Source organism: Artibeus jamaicensis, unplaced genomic scaffold, assembly GCF_021234435.1.
Source record: "Artibeus jamaicensis isolate MK-2021 breed Jamaican fruit bat unplaced genomic scaffold, CSHL_Jam_final contig_76, whole genome shotgun sequence".
Lineage (NCBI taxonomy): Eukaryota > Metazoa > Chordata > Mammalia > Chiroptera > Phyllostomidae > Artibeus > Artibeus jamaicensis.
Genome location: NW_026521954.1, coordinates 4,012,765 through 4,028,145, shown reverse-complemented (window position 1 = coordinate 4,028,145; position 15,381 = coordinate 4,012,765). Strand labels below are relative to the sequence as shown.

The window sequence follows — 15,381 nt, the reverse complement described above, 5'->3', positions numbered from 1 at the left end:
TCTCGTCCTTTCTAGCCCAGAATCCTGGAGGGAAAAAAAGAGACGAAACCTGGGCTCACTCTTTGCATGGACTGTGTAAAACTGTTTTCCCCACGAGCCAATTCCCGCCTCCTCCTATCCAGCATTCAGCGCCTTTCCCGGTGCCTCCGAGCCATCAGTGCCTTCCTAGTACTCGGAGGCCGAAATCTACGCAGGGCTCACAGAACCGGCTTCGCCCAAGGGATTTTCCAGCTCTCTACCGAACTGCGCCCGACCCAGAATACGAAACTCGCGACGCACAGAAACTTCGGACCCGGCTACCTTGGCGTCACGTGATTCCAGTCCTCGACTCCGGTGCTCCAACGCGGAGCACCGCCCTTCAGCTGGTGCTATCTGATTGGCCACTGCTCGCGCGGTCTCCTGGGTGACGGGAACGCGGTACCCTCAGTGTTTGGGACTAGGTGCGCCTGCGCACTTGCTGGATTGCGCGGCCACTCTATCTTGGAGATGAAGGTAAGTAACTTACAAATCGTGGGTGGACCGGACCACTGGCCTTTCTCTCAGCCAGCCAAACGTCTCTTTGAGGATAGGAGTGTGTGACTCCCCTTCCCCGACTTTCGAGTGCGAGACCGGGGACGAGGGTGACCAGGGAGGCAGAGAGTAGGGGCACAGTTGAAGGAGCGAAGGGAAAGGAAAGAAAATAGGAAAGAAAGCGGAGTTAAAGTGGTGCTGCGAAAGGAAACCCCGTCAAGGCCGGAAATGAGCAGACCTGTCCGAACTTCGCTCCGCGGAAGGAATGGGTCCTGTGACTGCGTTTGCAGGGTCCTGTTAAAATTGACTCCTTCGGATGTGAGGAGCTGCCTCATTTCTTACAGCTAACCCCTGGCAAGCCGCGCAACTGACCAGCGCCTTAAGCAGAGTGAAAAGCCTCCGAAGGAATAATGTCTAGTTGTATTAGTTTGGTCCTATTTTCAGATCACCTGGTGGCCAGTGTACAGTATTCACGCAGAAATCTGCACACACAGGTTTAGACGCTCCTGAGCGTCATTCTCTGCACGCACGGTTTCCAGGTGTGGGCTTCTGGTGCCCCCTACTCCTGAGTCACTGGCTACAGTTCTTCACCTTTCCGCTTTCCCACAGGAATACCCCCATGCCCTGGTTCGGCAAAGAAATGGAAGGTTAATTTAAAGATTATTTTATTCGTCCTAAATCTTCCTCGTGGCTGTTAGTGTGGAAATTAGAATTGACAAACCGGTAATCACAACTCGCGTATCTTAAGCTCTTCACGATTTATGAAGTACCTGAAAATGAGGAGATACTAGTATTTCTGTTTTAAAGTTGAGAAATCTGTGCTTGAGGCAATTTAAGCGACTTCCTTTAAGCCCTACAAGTAATGTAAAAAGCAAAATTTACCGGTAAATCTTGATTTTGGAGTTGTGAAGTTAGCACCATTTCCACTGCACTGTATGTGGAGCATCTATATAGCTCCTTTGAAGAAAAATAATATGTAAGATCCCATGGAAGTCTACCACGAAGCTAATGAAATCTAACTTTAAGCATTCCTCATTTGCATGAAGGAATTCCAGGGCAATGCAGTCACAAAATTGCACACTCTTTCTTTTTTTTTAATATTAAATTTTATTTAGTTACTTTTCAAGTACATTTTTTTTTATCTATTTCTCCCATTCCCCCCTTCCCCCCAGTCCTCATCTCTGTGTCTTTCATACTTGTTCCTCAAAATCCCTCCCCCTTTTTCCCCTTAAGTTCCCTTCCCTCTCCCCTCTGGTCGCTGCCCACTTGTTCTCTATTTCAGTGTCTTTGTTTTTATTCTGTTGGCTTGTTTGTTTTATTCTTTAGCTTCCTGTCAAAGGTGAGATCATATGGTATTTGTCCTTCAATGCCTGGCCTATTTCACTCAGCATAATGCTTTCCAGTTCCATCCATGTTGTTGCAAAAGGTAGTAGCTCCTTCTTTCTCTCTGCTGCATAGAATTCCATTGTGCATATGTACCACAATTTTTTGATCCATTCGTTTACTGATGGGCACCTAGGTTGCTTCCAACTCTTGGCTATTGTAAATTGTGCTGCTATGAACATTGTGGTGCATAGGTTCTTTGAAATTGATGTTTTAGGATTCTTGGGGTATAATCCTAGCAGGCACACTCTTTCTTTAAGGATGTCTTCATCCACCACAAAATCGGATATGTCTGTGATTGTATTACAGTTGTTTTCAATAGTGGCGGATTTCATCCCTTTAACATGTGAAATACCTAGATTAGTGGTTGGTTTTGACCATTGGAAGAATTACGCGTTGAGACATTTAAGGCACCTGTGGTAGTATGTAAACTTCATATGCCTAGATATGGGCATCATTGTTCAATCTATAATTAACCTAATATTAAAATCTAAATTATTTTCATTTATGTTCTGTGTTCCTGGTGTTCTAAATCAGTACAGTTTGATATAAATATGTGAGCCAATATAATTAAAAATATTTTTTAAAAACAGATAAAATTAATTTTAATAATGTATCCAGTAAATCCAAAATATTATCTTTTCAACATGTAATCAGTATGGAAGTTATTAATAAGATGATTTGCATTCTATTTTTCATAGTCTTTGAAATCCAGTATTTTATATTTATAACACATTTAAATTTGGTCTACCCACATTACAAGTCCTCAATAAAATTTTAAGTTCACATGTGGTTTGTGGCTTCCATAACCACAGCTCTGGATTGTCTAAGTGAAAAGAATGATTTTTTGACTGATACTTGGTCCAATAGCCAAATTAAACACACTTAGTGATGAAGTAAATATAAGTGATAGATAAAGGAAGAAAATAATTTCAATCAAAGTATGTCCATTTTGTATTTCTATCATAGTTAAGATTTCTTAAATAGGCCCTGGCAGGTGTGGCTCAGTGATTGAGTGCGGGCCTGTGAGGCAGGGGGTCACCGGTTCGTTTCCCAGTCAGGGCACATGCCTGGGTTGCACGCAAGGCCCCCAGTAGGGGACACATGAGAGGCAACCACACATTGATGTTTCTCTCCCACTCTTTCTCTTTCCCTTCCCTTCTCTCTAAAAATAAATAAATAAAATATTTTTTAAAAAAGATTTCTTAAATAGCAGTTTTATTCAATTTAATCCCTCCAAATTCATGTCACTGGTAATTAGATAAATTCAAGTTTAAATTATTTTAATCTTAAGCAATTATAAAACATGAAACATCCATTTTTATAAAATTAATATTCAAAAACTTTCAAAAGCAAAAATATTTTATAATAAACTCTCCTTGATGTATTGAGGTCCATACTTAACCAGATTGTGATTTTTTGTTTTGTTGGTTGGTTAATTGTTGTGTTTGTCATATTGTTGACTTCCTTTGGATAAGCTGTAACATAAGGCTTTACCATCCTGAGTCCTGCTGTTTTCATGATCATATTTAGACATCTTTTCTGACTAACCACATATATATGTATGGGGTTTTTTTTTTTAGTGCGTCTTCTCACTTCTAGAAAAGACTTGGCTTGGCACACCAATTCAGTTCGCCTGGCAAAAATCATCAGGAAACTACCTTGCAGTAACAGGGTAAGAAACTAGTGAATGTTTTTTTGTAAATCATCCTGACACCCAGTTGTTGAATGCCCACATAATCATGCCATCTCTTCAGCAGAAGTTGTTGTGAGATGGTTGAGTGGTGGGAAAAGTCATATTTTCATCTCCATTCACAGAGTGGAGTAGAGTTCATGGAAACTTGTCCCTGGAAATAACTTTTTAATAGATACAAATTATGAAGCTATGATGAGAGGACATTGAAAGCATTTGTATGGCAGCTAAATTTTTTATATGCATAGAGACATAAAGAAAAAGAAATAGTCAAATCCTATTTTTGTGTTCTAATTGCTTTTAGAGCTGATCATATTGTGAAAATCTTTGATCGCCATGGCCAAAAAAGAAGTGAAATTAACTTATCTGGGTAAGTACAGAGGTAGAGCAAAAACTTCTTCAAGCTTTGTTGCCTAAAAGATAAAAAAAGTGTTTTTAAAACCATAATAAAATTGAATTTTATAACACATATAACCTGTATCTCCTCTTTTGCTTTTTCCATTTGCAAAGAGATTTCTTTTTTATACCATAAATAGTTAATGAAATACGTAGATAAATAGCATGCATGTTAGAGTTTAGAAAAACTTTTACATTCACTGGGAAGGTTAAAGGCAGGATTATGAAAGAGTTCATATGAAAGTATTCTTATTTAAGTGTAAATATGCCGCCCTGGCTGGCGTAGCTCAGTGGATTGAGCGTGGGCCTGTGAACCAGAGTATCGCAGTTCAGTTCCCAGTCAGGGCACATGCCTGGGTTGCAGGCCAGTTCCCAGCAGGGGACGCCTAAGAGGCAACCATACATGGATATTTCTCTCCCACTCTTTCTCCTTCCCTTCCCCACTCTGGAGAAATAAATAAATGAAATATTTTAAAAATAAATAAATAACAAAAATTTAAAAAACATACATTGATATTTCTCTCCCACTTTCTCCTTCCCTTCCCCACTCTCGAGAAATAAATAAATAAAATATTTTTAATAAATAAATAATATAAATAAAAAAATAAATATGCCTTAGATGTATATAGGCAGACAAAATAAGCCTGTATCACTGTAATTTCTCCTGTCTAGTAAGTTTATGAAAAACAGTTACTTTCACGTACTTCTTAAAGGATGACTTTATTTGTCTTCGGGAAATCATTCTAGATTACATTAAGTATAACTTAAGCATTTTTAATGACTCATTGTAATCATTACCTCCATAGTTATTTTTACTGATAGTCTCAGTGATTATTAAGATGTGTAAACACTCTCACCTGAATGGTTTTATGCTGCCATGGTTTTAAAATTTACATTTTCCGTAGTAGATTGCACCCCCTTTGCAAATCTCTAACAGCCTTTCCAGTTCCTGCTCTGCCTCCACCAACCTGATGCCACCATTGCTCTTAATTGCTGCCTCTGGTGTCTGTACCCTGGGAGACAGACATCCAGGTGGTTATAATTATGTCTTAAATAAAGCAAGAAGGCACTTAGAAAAAACGTTTGAGTAAATTGTATGATCTTTATTACATAAGCTCTGTGACATCTATTTTGGTTACACAATGGCCTTATTTTTTTTACTTCTGAATTCTTTTGCTGTGTTCATTATCGTTGAGTTTGACTGACAAGATCTCCAGATAAATAAGATGACGTTATATACTGTTTTAAGCAAATGGTTTTTAAGAACAATCTGAAAGTTTCCCTCTGCTCTATTTCCCAAGTCTCTGAGGCTATTATAGAAAATTTAGATCTCAAAACATTTTGAAAAGTTTGAAGAATAACTGAAGTAATTCCCAGCTGTCTTAAATGTAAATCTGTCTAAGAACAAAGAGTATCAAAATGAAAAATGCATCAGAGAAGAAAGGTTCATCCTCAAGGAATTTTTTAAATTATAATAAATGTTTTGGAGTAATTGTGAATAGTAAAAAACATGTTAAACAGCATTTCCTGTTTAGAACTATTTTGTCATCTCAATTCAATCGCTCTTCTCATTCCATTAAGATATAAACTGAAAATAATATTTCTTACTAATCCCTTCAGAATTCAGTCTTTCCATTGGTTGCAAAAGTACATCTACCCAGCCTCGAACTCTTTTCTACACAGTTTATCTAAATATGACTTCATTACATATCAGTTCCTTCTTTTTCTGTCTATAAGTCTGAAATAACCTTTCAAAACTTGATCAAATGACCTCTTGATTCCAGATGGGATTCATTTGTAGAGATGCTTGATAAGTGTATTTTACCAAAAGGCTGGGTCTTTTAGAAGATCCAGGGAAATCTGCTAACTTATTTGGTATAATTATGTTTCATACAGCACATGAAAATGACATTTAAAATAGAATTAAAATTTTTCTATCCTCTAACAACGAAACTTTACGTTGGTATTATCCAAGCAGTGAATAGTGACCTGTTCAAAATAGCTTGAATGGTCTTGATATAGACAAAAATGACAAACAGGTGAGTATTTCAATTTCCTTACTTAAAAAAATGTACAGTAATGTTTTCCTTTCTTTTTAAAAAGTAACTGTGTTGCTATGGATTGGGATAAAGATGGAGATATCCTAGCAATGATTGCTGAGAAATCTAGCTGCGTTTATCTGTGGGATGCCAACACAAATAAAACCAGCCAGTTAGACAGTGGCATCGGGTAAGAATAATGTTTTTATTTTTTAATATTCACTTGGAAATATGATTATCTGTAGGTTTGATGCTGACAGTACTTAGTACTTTCATTTTGAAGATACACTGATGAGTTATTTTCTTATCAAAGTTTATCTTGTTATGTTTATGTAGTCCTATTGATTTTGCCCATTAATTAGAACATAATTATTATAATGTAAAATGTACATTTTTACATTAACAACATAAAAGGTTGTTTTTGATGAAATAGACTGAAAAGTTCAAAGATGAGACAGAACATATTTGGGAAAATCTGGAGATGGGATTGGCTGTGGGCATGGCTGAACCTTAATGGTATCATGTTCTGATGATGCAATTAAGACTCTTTTTCTCTTAACATTTCCTTTATCAGTGGTTTGCTCACTCTAAGTCAGACACTCTCCAGGGCTTCTGGCAGCTATTGGCTTATATCATTCTTCACAGCAGGTTATGCCAGAGAAAAGAGCCTGCTGCCATTATATCATCGGTGTCCACTCAGTTCCTCACAAAGTCTCTGAGTGGAGCAGGGCTATGGAATTGATAATTCCAGCAGGTGAGGAGTGGGGTGAAGTGTCGTGATTCTCGAGCGGAAAAAAAATCAGGCAGACAAATCAGTTACAGATCTCTGCTAAAATAGAAACCATTTTCATTTTCCCCTTGGAAAAGAAAAACTTGTCAGTATTTAAGCCTTAAATTTTGTAGTTTTGGACAAGTTTCCTAACCTCTCTCTAAGCTTCAGTTTAATCATCTCTTCTAAGTGGATATAAAAGTACTGTTTGCTTTGTGGCATCATGTGGTGCACAGGTGGGCAGGAAGAGATCCCACACACACCATGGGGTGTCCAACCTGTGGTCCGCAGGGCACATGCAGCCCAGCATGGCTATGAATGTGGCCCAACATAAAATCATAACTTTACTTAAAACATTATGATTTTTTTTGTGATTACGTGTTACAATGCATTTAATGTGTGGCCCGAGACGACTCTTCTTCCAGTGTGGCCCAGAGAGCCAAAAGGTTGGGCACCCCTGGGTGTTCGCAGTTTATTTTCCAAGGAGTAACAACCCAGAGGAAGCAAGGTGGCCATGCACTGTTTCCAGATGGAACCTTGACAGTTTCCCTTGACCCACCAAAACGGAACACAAGGCATGAGCCCGCAGGTGATATTGTCTGCCCAGAGCAAGGCCTAAGAACCTTCATTTCCTGCTCCGTCCTTCTACACTTTGGGTGTACCTGCCTCTTCAGAAAGAGTTTACATACTCTTTAGGCTTCCATACAAGAGAATGTTTATGAATATCAAGTACTGCATTGGTGAGGACATATCCTCACCCAGAAAAAAGTGTGTAATTGATCTCAGGTGTTTTTCTAACTGGTCTAGCCTCTGTCTCTTGCCATCTAGCTTACCGCAGATCCATTTCCTCATATCGTTTTAGGGTCATTGTGATGTTTGATTTCAGGCATTAAAATTCAGAACTGAATAAATGGTAGATGTTATTGTGATTATCATTATGGTAAAATTAAAGGTGTTTTACTATCAATATTAATATTTAAGATGTAAAGAACTTTTGAATATACAAAGGTATACTCACTATTTGTTTTTTATTTAATGATCAATCTGTTACACTAAGAGAGTTAATACACACAATTTCGAATATCAGTTTTTCTTAAATATATTTTGCAAACTTAATTAAATTTCCCATAAAAAACTTGTGTGCTATTTACAAATTTAATCAGAATTGATTCTTTTGAGCACTTCAGACAACATAAATAACACATAAAACATCTCAAATATAATTATTACAAACCTTCCTACAGTGCCAATTAACTATCTTAAATTATTATGTTAATACAATAGATTGAATTTATTTCTTCATTTTTACTAGATGAATTTTTATACCTTCTTAGGATTATAGTGGTACTTACCCTGATTCAACATAGGCTTACAGCTGTTATGTACCTGAGATACAGCAGTCTTTGCAGAGAAAACTAAATACAACATCTGGTTCATGAACCAGTTGATTCTGGTTGGATCGTGGGACATGGGTGCTTCCCCCAAGGCCATTCATACCTGAGCACCAGTCATCCTGCTCAGCCTTTTTCTAATTAATCTTCAGTTGTCATATCAGCAAGGCTTTTTTAAGCCTGTGCCATTCCCATAGTTTGCACCTCTCTCTTCTTTTCTTTCCTTTTCCTTTTCTTTTCTTTCTTTTTGGTAGCCAGGTGCATTTCCCTAGAATATGTATTCTCTAACTTTGGTTGGCCAGAAATACATGTGATTATTATACATTATTATGCTTATACATTGACCTGATTTGTTGGCATTATTGGAAACTTGTGTATGCCTTAGTCTCTTACTGTAATTTGTAGGGCCTTCTGGAGACCTTATCTCCTAAAAGAAGAAATGGAGGCTATTCTGTCAACAATTTTGAGGACACTTGGTTACTTGTTCTTTTTGGAATACATTAGCTAACTCTCTTTGTAGTTAGTTGTGGTGTGACTGTTAGTAATGATAAACTATTGGATGGACTAATGTTACACTCCGCTTGGTCTGTGTGGCCCTGTTGCTGATCAGACATTGCTCTTGTCACACAGTTTCTTTTTTCTCTGGTACTATTTAACCACTCGCAGTTCCTTTTATTCGTGTTTTCTGAAGAGCAGACTTCAAAACCAGTTTAAATGGATGAGATTTATGGCAGGAAATGCCCGTGAGGGAATGTAGAGGGGAAGGAAGAAGTTAGGACAGTCGTCAGACCACAGTGCACGCTGGGACCCAGGTGAAGGAGTGGAAGAAGCAACAAGGGTCAAGTAGAAACTTCTTAGACTGCAGCCTAGTTCTAAGAAAGTTTGACCAGGCCCATGGAGAGATTTTAAGCCAGAGTTACCCATGAAAGGAATCCTGTGTCTCTCAGGAAAGGGACTCAGCGGTACTCCTGCTGTGCTCAGTCACCTTCTGGGAGCAGCCTGGTGGAAGGCGTGGCCCAGGACATTGAGGTGCTGGAGTTCAGTGCCTACCAGCTGGGGCCGTGATCAGTTCCCTTTCTGTAGTCAGAGATCTGAGAGGCATGTTCCCATGGCTGCCCCACCTACTCAAACAGATAGAGAAAAATGCATATTTATCTTTTTTAAAGATGTTTATTGATTAATTGATTTTAGAGATCCAGGAAAGGAGAAAGAGAAACACTGATTTGTTGTTCCACTTATTTATGCATTCATTAGTTGATTCTTATATGTGCTCTGACCAGGGATTGAACTCACAAGCTTGACATATTGGGATGATGCTCTAACCAATCGAGCTACCTGGCCAGGGCCCATACTTATCTTTTTTTTTTTTAAATTTATTTTATTGATTATGCCATTACAGTTGTTCTATTCCCCCCCTTCATTCCCCTCCACCCTACCTCCCTGTCCCCATTACCCCTCCTTTAATTTATGACCATGTGTCTCAAGTTCTTTAGATTCTTTATTTCCCATACTATTCTTGCCCCCCCACCTATTTTCTATCTACTGTCTGTGCTACTTATTTTCTGTACCTTCCCCCCTTCTCCTCCTCCCGCTCCCCTGTTGCTAACCCTCCATGTGATCTTCATTTCTATGTTTCCAATCCTGATCTAGCTGCCCTTTTAGTTTGCTTTTGTTTTAGGTGTGGTTGTTAATAACTGTGAGTTTGCTGTCCTTTCATTGTTCATGTTTTCTTAACTTCTTTTTCTTAGGTAAGTCCCTTTAACATTTCATATAATAAGGGCTTGGTGATGATGAACTCCTTGAATTTGATCTTATCTGAGAAGCACTTTATCTGTCCTTCCATTCTAAATGAAAGTTTTGTTGGATAGAGCAATCTTGGTTGTAGGTCTTTGGATTTCATGACTTGGAATACCTCTTTCCAGCCCCTTCTTGCCTGTAGGGTCTCTTTTGGGAAATCCGCTGACAGTCTGCTGGGAACTCCTTTGTAGGTGACTGTCCCCTTAGCTCTTGCTGCTTCTAGGATTCTCTCCTTCATTTTAATCTTGGCTAATGTAATGATGATGTGCCTTGGTGTGTTCCTTCTTGGGTCCAACTTCTTTGGTACTCTCTGAGCTTCCTGGATTTCCTGGAAGTCTATTTCCTTTGCCAGATTGGGGAAATTCTCCCTTTATTATTTGTTCAAATAAGTTTTCCACTGGTGGCTGTGCCTTTCCCCCTCTGGTACCCCTATAATTCGGATGTTGGAGCATTTAAAGATGTCCTGGAGGTTCCTAAGACTCTCCTCATTTCTTTGAATTCTTGCTTCTTGACTCTTTTCTGTTTGGCCATTATTTGCTTTCTTCTGGTCCACTCCATTGATTTGAGTCCCAGTTTCCTTTTCATTGCTATTGGTTTCCTGTGCAATTCCATTCATTTCAAGTAGTTTCGCCTTCATATGTTTGTCTAATTTGTGGCTATAATCAACCAGTTCTGTGAGGATCCTGATCACCAGTGTTTTAAACTGTGCGTCTGAGAGTTTTGCTATTTCTTCATCACTTAGATTTATAGGCTCTGAAGCTTTGAGATCTTCTTGTGCCATTTTTGGTCTGTTCGTGCCTTTTAAGTGTGAGGAGCGAAGCCTTGGACTCCCAGGTCTCTGGGTTGTGACGCTGTATGTGGGGGCGTGGTCAGAGCGGGGAAATGGCGGCCCCCTCTGCTGTTTCTGGCCACTGTGTGAGAAGCAGAGCCTTAGGTGGTTCACCAGGGCCGGGCCACTCCAAGTCGCTGGGTTATGACGCTGTATGTGGAGGTGGGGTCAGAGTGGGGAAATCCGCTCGCCGCGGGGACCAGCTGGGTCCCGGTCCAATCGCCCACTCCTTGTCTATCCGCGCACCAATTTGCGACCACAGTCAACCCGAAGCCCTGCTCCCTCGCTGTTTCCCCGAGGTCGCTCGCTGGGTCGCTCACTAGGTCCAGCCCTGCGCCTGGATTCCGCGCCTGAGTCTGTCTGACCGAGTTTTCCTGTGCAACCCCGCTCCACCAGATGCTGGTTTTGCCCCTTACCGGTCAGGCTGAAGAATTTGTTGTTAACAGACTTCCGAAAAGTTCAATTTTCTGTGTTCTGGCTGTGTTTTCTGTTGCTAATATTTAGTTGTCTCTGAACTTGGTTTTGTGAGAAGGCACGGCGTCTCCACCTATGCCTCCATCTTGGCGGAAGTCCCATACTTATCTTTTATAAAATACATACTTAGTGGAAGAAACCTAACATCTTGGTATATAATATTTCCTTACTGATAACAAATTTTAAACTAAACATTTTATTACATTCACCTCCCTTGTACTACTCACTTCTCATGTACTTTCAGGGAACTTTTTTATCTTCCACGTATCATCATGGTTTTATGGCCTTTCACTAACTCAACATGGTTGAATTAAATATGTAATTTTTAATGCTCAAATTCTCCTTAGTTAGCCAGACAAAGCCCCTTTAAGCTTATGCTTTTGTCCTTTTATTACTGCCCTCAACATACTTGAAAGCAGAGGTTGCTTTCTGAAAATAGTAACCTGATCGGTGGTCCTCAGTGGAGCTGCATCCAGATCACCTGAAAGCTCATTAAAGTGCAGATAGCTGGGCCCTGCCCAGTGGCTCAGTTGGTTGGAGCAGCATCCCATACACCAGAAAGATGGTGGGTTTGATCACCAGTCACGGTGCGTATAGGAGGCAACCAACTGATATTTCTTTCTATCTCTTCCCCCCTTCCTCTCTCTCTAAGAAATTAATAAGCATGTCTTCAGGTGAGAATTTTTTTTAAATGACAATAGCTGGGCACCACCAGTTTCTTATTCAGTAGCACTGGGCTGCATTCTGAAAGCTGGCATTTCTAAAGTTCCCAGGTGATGCTGCTGGTCTGGAATTACATTTTCAGAACCACTTTTCTAGATCCATTGTGACTTTATTCCTCAGCATATAGAATCAGGAGTCCAGATTCCATTTAGCAAGGAATTATATTCTGTGCGTCCTAGAGTGCACATAAGAACTGGTGGTAGGCAAATTGCTTTTGACTTCTGAGCTACTAGTAATAGTGACAGAGCTGGGGAAAAAATATGTCCTTCATGAATTCCCAATGATTCTTCCAATTTAATATATCACATTATTGGATCCTACTTTTCTTAAAGCACAGGGTGTCATTATCCATTACGATTTTTTACCACATTTAGAGTTATAACTGTCATTAGCAGATGAATTAATAACCATGTCATCATATGAAACTTGAGGTTCCACTATTTCTGAACTGAAGTCTGTGTTCATTCTTCATTTGTATTTTAAGTCTAACTGACCCTACTAAGTCTCCTAGTACTTAGTCCTAAAGCAGTAAGTTGTCGTTTTGTGCTTTAGCTTCTAAATAAATGTTAAAATCATTCATGAAGTACTTTTTAAAAGGATTGTTTAGAGGTTATGATTGTGAATTGTTGAGTAATTCATATCTTAATGTTACAGCGATCAAATGTGTTTTCTTCTTTGGTCGAAAGTTGGAAGTTTCCTGGCTGCTGGCACTGCTCGAGGATGTGTGCTTATTTATAATCATCAGACATCTCGAAAAATTCCCATCGTTGGTAGGTTATAGTTGGAAACACTAAATATTTGAGATGCTTTACATACATGTAAATTTTACTGCCTCTGATTTTCCTGATACTGCAAGGGAAATTCTGAAGTATGACGATTCCGCTGGTCAAACCTCACATAGAGCTAAACGTGAAGATCCGTCTTCATTGCCTACTAAGAATTTCCCAGGCTTACATAGAATAGTAAACTTTCACCATATAAATTGGTCAATTTGAATTCAGTTAGGTGTTTTCTGTATCCCACATCATCTGCAGGTATGTCCTACCAGTTATTTTGACACTTGGAGTTAAGAAAATCATTTGTCAGTACCCTGACTGGTGAGGCTCAGTGGGTTGGGCGTCAGCTTGCAAACTGAAAGGTCTCCAGTTCGATTCCTGGTCATGGCATTTGCCTGAGTTATGGCCCAGGTCCCCAGTTGGGGGTGTGTAAGAGACAATCAATTAATGTTTCTCTCACGCATCAGTGTTTTTCTCCCTCTTTTCCTCCCTCCCTTCCCCTCTGAAAATAAATTTTTAAAATCTTTTTTTTTTAATTTATAGGAAAATACTTTGTCAAAGCATGATTATTCTGTGTCAGGTATTTGTTCCATACACATGATTTTATGTAATCTTTGTATTTAACATAAATAGTGATTATGCTCCCAGACTAATTTATTAACTATGTAAATGGGCCTGAAAAGATTCAGGTTAATTACATATCTAAGGTTAAATATATAGCTGTCTCCTTCACAGTTGGTTATGATTTGTGGCTCTGCTTTTTTCCTTTTAAATAACTCACTTTCCTAAAACCAAGCCGTTCCATTTTAGATAGCTACTACATGGTAACGTGATCTGTCAGTGTTTTACAGGAACTATGTATCTGTCAGCTTTCTTTTACCTTGCACTGATTTATTTCCTCGGACTAGACGAGGTACAGGCAGTTCTCATTTTGCATAGTTCTTATATACATGAATTTCATTTACTATACCTTAATTAACTATTATCAGTCTCCCAATAACATAGTTCAAACTTCAGCTACCTTAGTATATTTACTATGAGTTAATGTTAATTAAATGAGTTTGATACATGTGAAGTGCCCAGTGTACTGTAAGTAAACACACAAAATGTGCTAACTGTTACTACTGATGTTAAGGCTAACCTGAATTCTGAGAAGAAGAAGCAAAAGGGTTTTGAGGTATAGGAAGGAAGAGAAGACATTTCCTTCTCTTTTTCTTGGCACTGAAAGAAGTTTGTCTTTGGCATTGTCCACCTCTCTTCATGTACTTCTGTGTCCCTTCCTAATGCCCCTCTCTTTGGCAGCCAGTTCTAGTATACCACCCAGGTGCATTCATCTACAATCAGCAGAACACCCTGTATCTCGGTCTGTTTTCTGAATGCTCCCTTTACTGTTGTGCTCTGGTCTCCTGACTTGAAGTGCTGTCTATTATCCTGACAACTCCCCTACTTATCTCTTCCAAACTCTAGACTCATATATCCAACTGCTTATTCAACATCTCTGATGAGAGGTCAGATAAACACTTTAAATTTTAATATCTCCAAAACCGTTTTGATGCACAGCTTTTCATCACTGATGATATTTCATCCTTTTAGATCTTCAAGCCAAACCTTAGCATCATCCTTGACTTTTCTCTCTCTCATACCCTCCATATCTAATCTGCCAGAAAATCATGTACAATCTACCTTCAGGTATCTCCAGAATCAAGCCTCTTCTTACTAACATCATGGTGTGGGTCTCAAGCCTCTCCCACCTGAATTTCTGCAATCTTATAACTGGTCCCCCTGCAGCAGCTCTTGCCCCACTATAGAATATTCTCAATGCTATGGTCCAGAGTGAACCTTCTGCTCAGAACTCTCGTCATTCTCCACCTCACTCAGAGTCAAAGCTCAAGTCCTCACCGAGGCCATCCAAGCCCTGCATGGCCAGGCTTCTGCAGGCTGTCTGACTTCAGCCCATACTCTTCTCTCCTCCCTTCCTCTGCTCGAGCCCCACTGTCCTCTGACACATCAAACACACTCCTGCTCAGAGTCTACTCAGTGACTGTTTATTTAGAATCTGCTTTCTGCATAGGTACTGCATTAGATTCTGTAAGGGGTACAAAGAATAAAATGCACGTGGTCTGTTCTCAATAACAGCTAAAATTTCTAACACATCTATAGCACTGCTTACGTGCCGCAACACCCTTCCAGGTGCTTGAACTCATTTAGTCCTCAGCCCTATGAGAAAGCTTCCATCATTATACACAGTTTGTGGTGGCCTAAGGAATAGACAAAGGTTGAGTAATTTACCCAGGGTTCCGCAATAAGTGATGAGCCTCTTATTCAAACATAGGCAGTCTGCCTCCAGAATCTGTAGACTTCATTGGGACCCTTGAGTATTTGTCTGTTCCAGGACCTTCAGTAAATGCCCACAATATCAAGCATGTGATATTTGCACTGGCTCAAAGCCTTGATAAAAAAAAAATCAACCTGATAGTATGGTTATTTAATATTACTCTAGCTGAGTGACTTAATTCTTAACACAAGTCTTGCTAAGGTGCATTCATATTGGTACCTCAGTATTATCATGAATCACCATGTTCTTTAGCTATATATGACTAG

General features: G+C 39.4%; 1 protein-coding gene across 1 annotated transcript in view; it reads left to right on the top strand.

Annotated features, from left to right (window-relative positions):
* The first annotated feature begins 411 nt into the window (after nucleotides 1-411).
* The window catches only part of WDR19 (WD repeat domain 19), a 77,793-nt gene continuing 62,823 nt past the window's right edge, over nucleotides 412-15,381 (top strand). Inside the window, exons 1-5 of the mRNA XM_037138016.2 lie at nucleotides 412-492; nucleotides 3,477-3,568; nucleotides 3,891-3,956; nucleotides 6,086-6,211; nucleotides 12,659-12,774. Of these exons, the coding sequence (XP_036993911.2) occupies nucleotides 487-492; nucleotides 3,477-3,568; nucleotides 3,891-3,956; nucleotides 6,086-6,211; nucleotides 12,659-12,774 (406 nt within the window). The 5' untranslated portion in view covers nucleotides 412-486. The remainder of the gene's footprint in view (nucleotides 493-3,476; nucleotides 3,569-3,890; nucleotides 3,957-6,085; nucleotides 6,212-12,658; nucleotides 12,775-15,381) is intronic.